Below are 14883 nucleotides of genomic sequence, written 5' to 3' on the forward strand. Positions count from 1 at the left end.
CCAGGCACAGTGGCTCATGCCTGTAATCCCAGCACTTTGGGAGGCTGAGGCGGGCAGATCACCTGAGGTCAGGAGTTTGAGACCAGCCTGGCTAAGATGGCGAAACCCCATCTCTCCTAAAATTACAAAAAACTAGCTGACACAGTGGTGCACACCTGTAATCCCAGCTACCAGCTACTTGGGAGGCTGAGGCGGGAGAATCACTTGAACCCGGGAGGCAGAGGTTGCAGTGAGCTGAGATCATGCCACTGCACTCCAGCCAGGGTGACAAAGCGAGACTCCGTCTCAAAAAAAAAAAAAAATGTTAACTAGTCAAAGGTTGTTAACCACTAAAAGGAATAAAAGACCACTCTTAAGGGATACAGAAGTAGAAAATGCAGAAAGCAGCAAAACTGAGCTTCTTGGCCAGGCAAGCAATGGCTCACACCTGTAATCCTAGCACTTTGGGAGGCCGAGGCAGGCAGATCGCTTGATATTGTGGCACAGGAGTTCAAGACCAGCCTGGGCAACATGAGGAAATCCCATCTCTATTTAAACAACAACAACAACAACAACAACAACAACAACAACAAAAACCACAAGCTTCTGGCCTCTTCAGAGGGTCTGGCTACTGCAGGAACCTGAAACGTCCTCTGGTTAGGGCACAGTCCAGTGGTGGTCTTTAGGAGTAGCCCACTGGGTGGCAGAGAAACTTGCTGGAGGACACAGAACCTGCATAGCTGATTCCCTCACTTTCTTCAGGTCTTTGCTCAAATGTCACATTTTTATAGAGACTTTTCCCGACTAGTTTGCTTAAACGTGCAATCCTACCCTGACACTTTCTATCCCTGTCTCTACCTATCATCAATATTTAATATATAATATTCTTAAAATATTTCATTTATTGTCTGTCAACACCATGGGAGCAGAGATTTTTTTTTGTCCGGTTTATTCATTGCTGTACCACAACATCAAGAATTGTGCCTTGACTGGGTGTGGTGGCTCATGCTGTAATCCCAGCACTTTGGGAGGCTGAAGTGGGAGCATCACTTGAAACCAGGAGTTCAGGACCAGCCTGGACAACATAGTGAGACCCCATCTCTTAAAAAAATAAATCATGCCTTGCACATAGTAGGAGCTCAGTGGATATTTCTTCAGTATTGGCTGAATCATTATTAGGGTTAATCTTTATCATCTAACATAGATCAGAAACTGTTTGCCAGCCTCCTCATCAAGTGTGTGGTCCAGTTGGAATTGATACAGACCATTGACAACATTGTGTTCTACCCTGCGACGAGCAAAAAGGAGGATGCAGAGCACATGGTTGCCGCCCAGGTAAGAACAGGAGGCCTCGGGAAGAGCATCCCTGTCCATAGGGAGGTTGCTTTGATGTAGTGGTGTGCGGAAGCCAGCTCGTACTGGCTTTCCAGAGCCTGTCATGCTCATCTCTTTCCAACCTCACATTCAGTGATGGCATGTTGATGCTTAAAATTGGCCTTGATGGGAGTTATTTACATCAGAGAAAAACAGCAAACACTAAACATCAGGGCTTCATTTTTTTTTTATGTATATACCCCAGAGAGTGAGTTTATGAGCATACCACTGCTCAGATGCCACCCCACTAGTGTTAGTTATCACAGGAACTATTCCCCACAATTGATATACAGTTTAATCACAAATAAGTGAGGAGGAAAAGATATATATAAAGATCCCAGTTTTTCCTTCAAGAATTTCGCTTTTTTTGTTTTGTATATGCAACTTTCTACATATGGGATTCTTTTCCTTTTTTTCTTTTTTTTGGTGAGACAAAGTCTCACTCTGTCACCCAGGCTGGAGTGCAGTGGTGCAATCACAGAATCACAGGTAACTGGGGTTTCAACCTCCCAGGCTCAGGTGATTCCCCCATCTCAGCCTCTTAAGTAGCTGGGACTACAGGCACATGCCGCCATGCCCAGTTAATTTTTTACATTTTTTGTAGAGATGGGGTTTTGCCATGTTGCCCAGCCTGGTCTCAAACTCTTGGACTCAAGCGATCTGCCCACCTCAGCCTCCCAAAGTGTTGGGATTGCAGGCGTGCACCACCATGCCCGGCCTACATATCAGATTCTTGAAAACATAGAGAATTGAGTGTCCAAAAGTTGGACAGTTATCCTACACCATGGGTTACAAATGTCAGTGCTTCAGGGGCTAGCAGATCCTGTGAGAGTGAGTGAGTGAGGCAGGCTGGGTAAGGATTGTGGTAAACCAGAAATCTCTAGCCCAGTCAAAGCGGCTGCCACCTCTCAGCTTTAGCGCCCGATTACCATCCAAGTGGGTTAAGTTGTGACAGTTTCTCGTGTTTCGAGAGTAGCCAAAATCAAGATTTTTTTTCATAGAGGAAGTCATGTTTTAAATACTAGCAAAAGTAATGTAAATTTTATTACTGCTGGAAAAAACACAGCTGTGAGCCAGAGGCTGTCCTTTTGATTTTAAAATTTTAGGCAGCTTGTTCAATAAAGTTTCCTAGGGTTTCATACATGTTTCAAGAATGCATTCCTGGGCTAGGTGCAGTGGCTCACGCCTGTAATCCCAGCACTTTGGGAGGCCGAGGCAGGCGGATCACGAGGTCGAGTCTGAGATCATTCTGACCAACATGGTGAAACCCCGTCTTTACTAAAAATACAAAAATTAGCTGGGCATGGTGGCGAGCACCTGTAATCCCAGCTAGTCAGGAGGCTGAGGCAGGAGAATCACTTGAACCCGGGAGGCGGAGGTTGCAGTGAGCCAAGATTGCGCCACTGCACTCCAGCCTGGGCGACAAACTCTTGTCTCAAAAAAATAATAATAATAATAATTCATTCCTGTAATGAAATAATTGGAGACACACACACTCCTGCTTATGCAGTGGAGGCAGCACTGATGAAACTGAAACTTTGGCCAGCCAAGCCTGCCATCATGGAACAGCTCAGTGTGTTCCTTCACCAGCCAGTGAGCAGAGTCTAAATGGAAATGTTTCAGGGTATTGGGGAATAAGTGTGTCTTATAGACAGGGATGACTTTGGGAGAGTCATGACTGCCATTGTCTGCAATCACAATGCCCAGAGCATTCCATCTTCTTCATTAGCTCTTCTATCCTCTGTCCTGTCCTCTAGCAAGACACGCTGGATGCAGATATCCACATAGAGACGGAGGATCAGGGCATGTATAAGTACATGTCTTCCCAGCACCTCTTCAAGCTGTTGGACTGTTTGCAGGAATCCCATTCATTCTCAAAGGCCTTCAACTCCAATTACGAGCAGCGGACTGTCCTGTGGCGAGCAGGTAAGGCCACACAGCAGATAAGATAGATGGCCACACTGGTCACCTTCCTAAAACATTAAAGTGCTTGGAAAATGCCCAAAATTTTAAACATAGCTAGAATAACTTAACAGATATTTTCATGCTTGAGGGGGAGAGAAGGGAAATGTTGGATAGGTTTCATCCCAGTACATGGTAGATTCTCAGTACGTATTTGATAAAAAGACAAATTGAGGCCGGATGCGGTGGTCCATGCCTGTAATCCCAACACTTTGGGAGGCTGAGGCAGGCCTCAGCCAAGATCACTTGAGGCCAGGAGTTCGAGACCAGCCTGGCCAACATGGCGAAACCCCATCTCTACTAAAAATATAAAAATTAGCCAGGTGTGGTGGTGCAAACCCATAATCCCAGCTACTTGGGAGGCCGAGGCAGGAGAATCGCTTGTACCCGGGAGGCGGAGGTAGCAGTGAGCCGAGATCGCGCCACTGCACTCCAGCCTGAGTGACAGAGCAAGACTCCATCTGAAAAAAAAAAAAAAAAAAAAAAAAAAAAGAAGACAAATTGAAAGTTGGAGAATTGAATTGATCTAGCAAGTCAAGACATTTTATGGGCTGGGTGTGGTGGCTCACGCCTGTAATCCCAGCACTCTGGGAGGCTAAGGCAGGCGGATTGCTTGAGCCCAGGAGTTCAAGACCAGCCTGGGCAACATAGCAAAACCCCATCTCCACCCAAAAAAAAGTATATGAAAATTAGCTGGGCATTGTAGCACACACCATACTCAGGAGGCTGAGGTGGGAGAATCACTTGAGCCTAGGAGGTGGAGGTTGCAGTGAGCCAAGATTGCGTACTGCACTGCAGCCTGGGTGACAGGGCGAGACCTTGTCTCAAGAAAAAAAAAAAAGAAATTTTACATTAAATTAAAAGTTAAATATGACATAAAAAGTGTGGTAGTCTAGGAAAAACAGAAACCATTCATCAATTTTCCAAGCCTTATATTTACTTTCCTACCTCCAAAAATAAATACAAAAACCCTGGAGGTAAATACATTTTTTTTCCAAGATGGTGGTGGGATTCTCATTATTTTGAACTTTGCATACAGGTGATACTTTATATAATTTTTGTATTGTTAATTGTTACCATTACTTTTTTTTTTTTTTTTTTTTTTTGAGGCAGAGTCTTACTCTGTTGCCCAGGCTGGAGTGCAGTGGCGCAGTCTCGGCTCACTGCAGTCTCTACCTCCCGGGTTCAAGCAATTCTCATGCCTCAGCCTTCCAAGTAGTTGGGTTTACAGGCACATGCCACCATGCCTGACTAATTTTTATATTTTTAGTAGAAACAGGGTTTCACCATGTTGGCCTAGCTGGTCTTGAACTCCTGACCTCAAGTAATCCACTCAGCCTCCCAAAGTTCTAGGATTACAGGCATGAGCCACTGCACCTGGCCTTGTTATCATTACTTTTTGTCCCCAAATATTTATTTTAACCCACAATTAAAGAATGTCATTTTTCTCTACAGCCTTAAAATATCCAGCTCTTTTATGTCTTTGCCTGTAATAAGGTTTTGTTTGTGAGAGTGGTTTGCATATCTCTTAAGCTGATTGGTACTAGTTTGTTTTTAAGAATGTGTTCTTTTTTTTATTATTTATTTTTTTATTTTTTGGAGATGGAGTCTCACTCTGTCGCTAGGCTGGAGTGCAGTGGCGTGATCTTGGCTCACTGCAACCTCTAGCCTCCTGGGTTCAAGCGATTCTCCTGCCTCGGCCTCCCAAGTAGCTGGAACTACAGGCACGCACCACGACGCCAGTGGTCTCGCTCTCTTGACCTCGTGATCCACCTGCCTTGGCCTCCCAAAGTGCTGGGATTACAGGCGTGAGCCGCTGCGCCCAGCCTAGAATTCTTAAGAGCTGTTACATTTGAAAAGACAAAACTAATGGTTTCGCCAGCCAATAAGCAAAGTCTAAATGGAGAGCAGGCCAGGCAAGGTGGTTCACACCTATAATCCCAGCACTTTGGGAGGCTGAGGCGGGTGGATCACTTAAAGTCAGGGGTTCGAGACCAGCCTGGCAACATGGTAAAACCCCATCTCTACAAAAAATACAAAAATTAGTGAGGCGTGGTGGCGTGCGCTTGTAGTCCCAGCTACGCAGGAGGCTGAGGCAGGAGGGTAACTTGAGCCTGGGAGGTCGAGGTTGCAGTTAGTCAAGATTGTGTCACTGCACTCCAGCCTGGGTGACAGAGCAAGACTGTCTCAAAATAAAATACCAATAAATAAATGAAGAACAGTACAGGGCATTGAAAAATGAAGTTATCTTATACAGAGGATGACTTCTGGGGAGTCGTAACTGCCTTCATCTGGTATCACAAACGATCTGTATTAAGAATATATATAAAATGTTTCAGGCCAGGCTCAGTGGCTCATGTCTGTAATCCCATTCCTTTGGAAAGCTAAGACAGGAGGATTGCTTGAGCCCAGGAATTTGAAACCGGCCAGGGCCACATAGTAAAACCCTCTCTGTACAAACACTAAAAAATTAGCTGGGTGCGGTGGCTCCCGTAATCCCAGAACTTTGGGAGGCCGAGGCAGGCAGATCACCTGAGGTCAGGAGTTCGAGACCAGCCTGACCAACATGGAGAAACCCTGTCTCTACTAGAAATACAAAAATTAGCCTGGCATGGTGGTGGGCACCTGTAATCCCAGCTACTAGGGAGGCTGAGGCAGGAGAATCGCTTGAACCTGGGAGGCGGAGGTTGCAGTGAGCCGAGATGATGCCATTGCACTCCAGCCTGGGCAACAAGAGTGAAACTGTCTCAAAAACAAAAAAAAATTAGCCAGGCATGGTGGCACACATCTATGGTCCTGGCTACTCAGGAGGCTGAGGCAGGAGGATCATTGAGCCCAGAAATTGGAGGCTGCAGTGAGCTATGATCATGCCACTGCACTCCAGCTTAGGTGACAGAGCGAGACTGTCTCAAGAAAAAAACAGATGTTTCATATTTCATAAAATAACTAGATTTCTAGTTCATACACAGTTATCAGCATTATCTTAGAAATGTGCACTAATTATATGACTGTCTGATCTCTAGGTTTTAAGGGCAAGTCTAAACCCAATCTTCTAAAACAAGAAACCAGCAGCCTGGCCTGTTGTTTGAGGATCCTGTTTCGAATGTATGTTGATGAGAACCGCAGGGATTCCTGGGAAGAAATACAGCAGAGACTTTTAACGTAAGAAAATTAGTTTCTGATTAGATTTCTATCTGCTATATACAAAATGCATCACAGCAATACTGTGGATTGAAAAGAGTAAGAGAAAAATACATGCTGACACTCTGACAAATTTTTTTTTCTTTCTATTTGGTGACTCTCCCATTTCACTTTTCTTAATGCCCTGAAGAGGGCAGAGCCTCATCTGTTTCACTGTTAAGCCCTTGCTTGAGCCCAGGAGTTGAAGGGTGCTGTGAGCTATGCATAGAAACATGGACAGTGAAAAGTGCTCCGAGCGGTCAGCAGGCTGGATGGAAGTCCTGACTGTGGCTGGAGCCCTGTGGCCTTAGGCAGGTTACTATCCCTCTTGGGACCAGGTCCTCTTTAGAATTGTTGTCAGCAATAACATCCCATCATTCCTTCTTTCCAAGAAGAATGTAATTGAAATCATATAACCAGGATGTGCCTACAAAATTATCTAGAAATCCACCAATGGGGAGAGAGTGGAATACTGATGAGGAAGCCCCAGCCAGAAAAGTAGGTCTTTGTCACTCAGCTTCCTGGGCATCAGCAAGATTCTGATGCCTGAGCTTTCTTTTCTTCCTCTAAGGTTTAAAAACAGTAACACACAGTGCTGGCAAATGTGTGGTAAGAATGCACTCTCCTGCATAGCTAGTTGGAGTGTATAATGGCATGATCTTTCTGGAAAGTAGGTGAGACTATATACCAGGAGCCCTAAAGTGTTCATTCTCTGTGACTCAGTAATTCCACTGTTATGGAATCTACTTCAGAAAATATTTTAGAAATAGGAACCAGGAATACCACATGGAATATTCACTGCAGACTTATCAGGAGAAAAAATTTTAAGCAGCTCAACTGTGGAATGAATAACTAAGCTGTAATATGTCCTAAATTATGATATTATGAAACATAGTCATTAAAAGTGAATTTTTTTTTTTTTTTTTTGAGATGGAGTCTTGCTCTGTCGCCCAGGCTGGAGTGCAGTGGTGCAATCTCAGCTCACTGCAACGTCCACTTCCTGGGTTCAACCAATTCTCCTGCCTCGGCCTCCTGAGTAGCCAGGATTACAGGCGCGTGCCACCATACCTGGCTGGTTTTTTGTATTTTTAGTGGAGATGGGGTTTCACCATGTTGGTCAGGCTAGTCTCAAACTCCTGACCTCAGGTGATCTGCCGACCTCAGCCTCCCAAAGTGCTGGGATTACAGGCATGAGCCACCGTGGTGCCCAGCCTAAAAGTGAAATTTTTTTTTTTTTTTTTTTTTGAGACAGAGTCTTGCTCTGTCACTCAGGCTGGAGTGCGGTGGCGTGATCTTGGCTCACTGCCACCTCTGCCTCCCGGGTTCAAGTGATTCTTCTGCATCAGCCTCCCGAGTAGCTGGGACTACAGGCATGTGCCATCACACACCTGGCTAATTTTTGTATTTTTAGTAGAGACAAAGTTTCACGATATTGGCCAGGATGGTCTTGAACTCCTGACCTCGTGATCCCCCCACCTCGGCCTCCCAAAGTGCAGGGATGGGCGTGAGCTACTGCGCCCGGCCTAAAAGTGAAGTTTTTAAGAAATAATTTTACTTAATGTGGGAACTTTTTCATAATACAATAATTTTTACCCCCAAAAAAGCTGCAAAAGTGTTTTTACTTGCAATTTTCAGCAATTGGGGCATTTTATTTGTTTTTTTAGAGTCAGGGTCTTGCTATGTTGCCTAGGCTGGTCTCGAACTCCTGGGCTTACGAGCTCTTCCTGCCTCAGCCTCCTGAGTAGCTGGGACTACAGGCGAGCAATTTTTCTTTTGAAATCTTAGCAAAAAAAAAAAAAAAAACTGGAAGGAAATATGCCAAAATATTGTCATGTATCCCTTAGAATGATGTAACTATTTTTCTTTATAATTTTTTTTCATAATTTTTTACATATATCAGTTACCTTACAATGAGAATAACAAGTCATAAAGTGAAAAAAGAATTAATTAATTAAAGGAGGCACCAATGGCTCATTTCAGCTTAAGCCCAAAAGACAAATACCTACAGTCTCATAAAGTTTCTCTAAAGGAGATATGTAGGGCCGGGCGCGGTGGGTCACACCTGTAATCCCAGCACTTTGGGAGGCCGAGCCAGGTGGATCACAAGGTCAGGAGTTTGAGACCAGCCTGGCCAACATGGCCCTGTCTCTACTAAAAATACAAAAATTAGCCAGGCATGGTGGCAGGCGCCTGTAATCCCAGCTACTCAGGAGGCTGAGGCAGGAGAATCACTTGAACCCAGGAGGCAGAGGTTGCAGTGAGCCAAGATTGTGCTGTTGCACTCCAGCCTGGGCAACAAGAGCAAGACTCCGTCTCAAAATAAAAAAAAGAGATATGTAAATGTCAAGTTTTTGGCATGTTTTTTAAAAAAGCAATTAAATGTGATTGTGAGGAGAGAAAGGCAGTTATATAATTATGAGTAATAAGCTCTTGTGCTACAGACATTGATTGAGTTCAGCCCTAGCCATGTGCCAGGACTGAGCCAAGTTATGACTTAACATATTTACTTCATTTAATCCTCACAACAACCCCTTGAGTTTGGACTTTTTTTTTTTTTTTTTTTTTTGAGATAGTCTCACTCTGTCGCCCAGGCTGGAGTGCAGTGGTGCGATCTCAGTTTACTGCAACCTCCACCTCCTGAGTTCAAGTGATTCTCGTGCCTCAGCCACCTGAGTAGCTGGAATTACAGATATGCACCACCACACCCAGCTAATTTTTCTATTTTTAGTAGAAATGGGGGTTTGCTACATTGGCCGGGCTGTCTCGAACTCCTGGCTTCAAGTGATCTGCTTGCGTTGGCCTCCCAGAGTGCTGGGATTATAGGCATGAGTCACTGCACCCGGCCAGGCAATTTTTTATCTCCATTTTATAGCTGAAGAAACTAAGGCTCAGTGATTTGCCCAAGATAGCACAGCCAGAGTGGGTGCTCAATAGTTATTGCAGTGGCTGGACTCAGAGGCTCAGGCTCACATCTATAATCCCAGCACTTTGGGAAGCCAAGGCAGACAGATTGCTGAGCCCAGGAGTTCAAGACCAGCCTGGGCAACATGGTGAAACCCCATCTCTACTAAAAATCAAAAAAATTAGCCAGGCATGGTGGCGCAAGCATGTAGTGTTAGCTGCTTCAGAGGCGGAGGTGGGAGGATCAGCTTGAGCCCGAGGAGGTCAAGGCTACAGTGAACCTTGATCACACCACTGCACTCCAGCCTGGGCCGCAGAGCAAGACCCTGTCTCAAAAAAAAAAAGTAATTAAAAAAAACATGTTAAAATAATTTTAAAAATAGCACAAGAATGAATAGTTCTCCCCTGAATGTGAGATGTTAATTGTTTGATATGCCTCCCCCTCTCTAATTCTTCTAGTGTTTGCAGTGAAGCTCTTGCCTATTTCATCACTGTGAATTCTGAGAGCCATCGGGAGGCCTGGACAAGTCTCTTGTTGTTACTTCTAACTAAAACCCTCAAAATAAATGATGAAAAGGTATGAACAAGTAAACTCTGACCAATTTTCACTAGGACATAAAGTTTGGGTTGGCTTTTTACTCAAGAGTTTGCAGTAACTATTTTCTCAGTTCTCCCAAGGATGGTTACGTGACTAGCACCATTCTAGATGCATTGGAGAGAAGTTAATTCATTATGGACAATGGGTGCCACAGGATATTAGGGCTTTTTCCCTGGAAGAACAGTAGTTGAGAACGGCTGAAGTGTAGACCTCATGTGTTGCTGTTAGGAATGGTATGGTGAGTTTCAGTGCAGGAAGAGAGGGTTAAGATTGTGAAGCACCAGTTTTGACCTAGGAACCTGCTTTACAAAATAAAAGAGCTGTTGACTTTTGGCAGCAAGACTATCCAAATTTAATTAAAGTTAAATATAACTGAAAGAAGCTTTAATTTGCAAGGTTTCTTCAACTTCTTTTTTTTTTTTTTGAGACAGAGTCTTGGTCTGTCACACAGGCTGGAATGCAGTGACGTAATCTAGCTCACTGCAATTTCTGCCTCCCAGGCTCAAGCGATCCTCCCACCTCAGCCTCCTGAGTAGCTGGGACCACAGACACGCGCCACTATGCCCAGCTAAGTTTTTGTATTTTTGGTAGAGACAGGGTTTCACCGTGTTGCCCAGGCTGGTCTCGAACTCCTGAGCTCAAGCGATCCACCTGCCTCGGCCTCCCCAAGTGCTGGGATTATAGGCGTGAATCACTGCGCTCGGCCCCAACTTTCTAATAGCAAGAAAAGCACCAATATTGTAATAAGTTCCAGGGTGAGATTAACACTTCTGAAAAACTGGTGCCCAAAAAAAAAAAAATTGTCTAATTTTATCTGTTTCTCTCCCACCTCAAGTTCAAAGCACATGCTTCAATGTACTACCCCTACTTGTGTGAAATTATGCAGTTTGACCTGATCCCTGAGCTCCGAGCAGTTCTGCGGAAGTTCTTCCTACGGATAGGTGTTGTGTATAAGATATGGATACCAGAAGAGCCATCACAGGTACCAGCAGCACTGTCACCAGTGTGGTAGCCCTGGCTGCCCAGGCCAGTGCTGCAGCTCTGCAGAATGTTCAGCATGCCATTTCTGACTGGCACATCTCGTGAAGGGTCATAGAAACAAGGAGTTGGCATCTTGGATCTCAGAATGGCCTGGAAACGGATGGCCTCTATGCTGTGCCATCACAGTCTCCGACTAAGGCTTATGGTATTTCATTAAACTGTTGCATACCCAGTTAGCACAGTAGGTGGGGAGTCTGCTTCATTTCTATCATTCCATTTTTCTGATTAAACTGTCAAATCTGTCATTGCATATGCCATCGTTTTCTAGCAAAATCCCATGATTGGCTATAAACGTTTTGTAAGAAGTCACTCTCCTTGAAAATACTGAACATAGCTGTATAGGTTTGTGATTATTAGAGAATATGTTAATAAAACTTCTTGTAACGGCTAACTGCCACCTAAAATATGCTGGGTTTTCTGTTGTTTGAGTGTGTTAGAGAAATTTGAATGTTTTTGTCAGTTACGAGTCAGCCGTAATTAGATTAGTTTAGGGACAGGTCAGGATTAGAGAAGAGTTGTTTTTGTGTTTTGTTAATGTCTGAGTGATTTTTAAAGTATTTTACAAAAAGATATTGAAAATTTGGTTGAAGGCAGAGTTTAGTAATTAAGTTAGAATTAAGAGTTTTGCGAGGTTAAAAAAATGTGCCTCGTGGATCTCCCTGTTTTAGTAACATGGAGAGAAAAAGTCTACATGAAAAAGTGAACAATTTAATGAAGATGATTAGCCTTCCTTGAAATAAGTATTTGTGGATGGGTGTTAAATTAAAATTTCCAGAATACACTGTCCATCTCACACACTCTGAAATCTAATATATGAAGTAGTAATGAAAATGAAGTAGTAATTTAACCAGAGCTCATTTATCCTTGAATAAACCTTTTTATTTTCACCTCAGAAAAGTGAGTGTACTGGCAGTTAGTGTCACTGCTTTGCACAGTCCCCATTAAAGGACCCTCCAGAGAGGGACAGTAACTGTGCATGAGAAGCCACTCCCATAAGCCTCCTCAGCCAGATGTCATGGGTGGAACTGGAGCTGTGTCGGGGCCAGCACAGCTGAACTGTGACAATGGCAGGAGGTGGCATGTGCCCAGCACTTCCATTAATCTGAGCCTAGGAGTTGCATTCTTTGGCAAGGTTGGATTCTGAGGTCCTTATTATGTTAATGATGGTGCAATACTCTCACCTGCAGTAGAACTGAGTTCTGCTGCAGCTTGTGTAAAAGCGGGCAGTACACAAGTACATCCCGAAGCCTGTGAGCAGTATACGTGGATGCTCACCCATGAGAAAGAGCACACACGCCTCATTCTCTGCCCTCACCCACTGCTCACCTAGAGCATCGCTGAGCGTTAGACAAAGTGTTACACAGAATGATTAAAACTTTCAGACTTCTACCTATGCTCTTTAGTCCTGTAAATTGGGTTGTATTGATGTCAACTCTGGTGCCTTAGAAGTTAGTAGTTTGGGAACCTATCTGTAAAATCAGATGTTTTTTCTTTGTAGAGAAGGATTTCTGGTGCTTTTGCTTACTAAGAGACCGATATTCTTAAGTTGTTTTCTTGTTTTAACAGCCTTGAGAAATGTTTGGTTTTGGCCAGCAGAATTCTTGTCTACTTTTTTCTTTCCCAAAAAGTGTTTTTTAATTTCTCTACCAAAGAAAAAATGAGCAGGTTTAGGTTTTTACATGACTTACATACATTAGATAAAAGGAGCTGTATAATTTAGCAGGAAAGGACTATGGGAGAATACTTTACTGTGAGTGGAAAATGTTAGCACATTTGACTGGTTTGCCCTGGAATCCACTGCACCTTTACACTGCACCATGAAACCTACACTCCCTGGTATCATAGCGCGTCATCACCTCAACAAGTCAGTCGTCTCCATTGATATTTGTACAAAAGGTATACATGGGGAACACGTGTTCATTCATTAAGTCCATCTTGCGTGCAGCTATATCCCTGATTGGTTATTTTTCCTTTCCTTCTGAGGTTCTCATGTCATTTTCTTCATCGGATGTGACTAAAATTTTTCTGGTGTCTTCTGCCCTCTCTTTAATTTTGCCTCTTGCGGGGTAGCAGATGTGTCAGTGCATTTTATTACTTGCTGAAACATTCAGGCTTACATTTCTTATTAGTTTAGTATTTTAAAAGATTTAATTTTCTGAATGAGGCATTTGAATTGTACCAGCAATGGACTTTTAAAAAATTGGATGTAAAACCATTCAGGGTGATTTTTCTTGTCAGTGGACAGTGACGAACAGGGATTTGAAATCCCTTACCTCCAATAATAAGCCATTCAGCCTAAATTCATTTTTATGAATAAATCTCTTCTTTCTCATGGTAAATGTGGCTTGTGCCACTCAAACACTAGTGAAAGGGTATGTACAACCGCAACATCAGGCCAGGACACCATTTATTTAACCAAGTAATGGAGGAGAGTGAAACATTTTCCAAGGCCTTATTTCTTTTTCAGAATGCTTTAAGTGTTAATTATATGTGCTGGGTCTCTAGAGAAGTTTTTATTTGTTACAATACTGCTGCTTTGAGCAATTTTGTTTCTCTTCATTGTCTGTTAGGGAAATCACCAGCTTTGGCATCTTAACAACAAACAGTGGATGGGTAATTTTTATTTCTGATACGCATCTTTAGAGTCAAATATATCTTTTCCCTGTACTCCTCATGTACAACCAAAGAACATACATTATGAAAATTGTATTATAATATCTGGAAACACAACATTTTCCTCTGGCAGGTGACTTTTGTACGAAATGAAAAAAAAAAACCTGTATTTTTTTTGTTGTTCTTTTGTGATTAAGGATATACATTTAGTAGTCTTTGTTATTAAAGGAACCTGCTGATAAGTACAAGTGTGACCATCTCATTCAAATGTTTGTTGTTATGATGCAAATGGATATTGGTTTCAATAGAAGCTGGATCCTTAATACTGCATTTTCTGAATTCTGTTTTAATATTTGTGTTAAAGTAGACATAGCTGAACTCACATGGAATCCTGGAGTTTTGTTATCAGCAGCTTTGCAGTTTGGGAAACAAAGAAACCAAAGCTGAGTGTTTTAAAGAATGAACATATCTGGAAATCCTTGCTCTCAAAACAAAACAATATAATCTATCAAAGGTGTTTTACTCAGTGTTCTAATTTTTAAAAAATTTTATCTGCATATTTGCATCAAATATTTATGTGTAAAATGTATGTTTTACCTCCTTAAAATGCCTAAAAGTTAGTTAATAGTTACTTTGGTTTAACCTGTACACAATGATTAAGTGCATTTAATATTGGTAATTTAATGAAAACCATTCCTTGCCCAATGGATGTATAAATTTTTGAAAGAATAAGCAGAATTATATAATATGAAATGCTATGTAAAGTTTTCTATGTAAAAATATTATGTATAATACTATTAAAATATCCCATGCTTTGATCAGGTGGTAAATCAATAAAATTTTAAAAAGTATAGCTGTTTCTAATGTGTAGTAATTTAAAAAACATATATCAAGCCATAGTTTTGGGTCAGTTTATGTCCCTCACCAATGAAAGGGGGAAAATTCTAGTCATGAGGTTCTTTATATACCTCTTGAATCTATTAACTTTGTTGTTGCTAGTTACGAAGTGTAATTGTAAGGATCAAGCAGTGGCTATTGGTTCAGCCAGTACACATTGACAGCTTTGAAATATTCAGATGCTAATTTATTTATTTATTTTTGAGACAGGGTCTTGCCCTATAGCCCAGGCTGAGAGCAGTGGTGCAATCACAGCTCACTGCAGCCTTAACCTTCTTGGTTCAAGTAATTCTCCCACCTCAGCTTCCTGATTAGCCGGAACTATAGGGCCAGTAGTG

At 42.6% G+C, this 14883-nt stretch overlaps 1 protein-coding gene across 7 annotated transcripts in view; it reads left to right on the forward strand.

Annotated features, from left to right (window-relative positions):
- The window catches only part of ARFGEF2 (ADP ribosylation factor guanine nucleotide exchange factor 2), a 113414-nt gene extending 98915 nt beyond the window's left edge, over positions 1–14499 (forward strand). For all 7 annotated transcript variants that reach the window (XR_010154276.1, XM_016938087.4, XM_016938086.3 and 4 more), the window contains 5 exons: positions 1184–1314; positions 3111–3279; positions 6339–6477; positions 9856–9973; positions 10830–14499. Coding sequence is in view for 6 of the 7 variants with exons in the window: in XM_016938087.4 (XP_016793576.1) it covers positions 1184–1314; positions 3111–3279; positions 6339–6477; positions 9856–9973; positions 10830–11006 (734 nt within the window). In the remaining variant the exon portion in view is untranslated. The remainder of the gene's footprint in view (positions 1–1183; positions 1315–3110; positions 3280–6338; positions 6478–9855; positions 9974–10829) is intronic.
- Positions 14500–14883: the final 384 nt, after the last annotated feature.

Source organism: Pan troglodytes, chromosome 21 (genome assembly GCF_028858775.2).
Source record: "Pan troglodytes isolate AG18354 chromosome 21, NHGRI_mPanTro3-v2.0_pri, whole genome shotgun sequence".
NCBI classification, from domain to species: Eukaryota; Metazoa; Chordata; class Mammalia; order Primates; family Hominidae; genus Pan; species Pan troglodytes.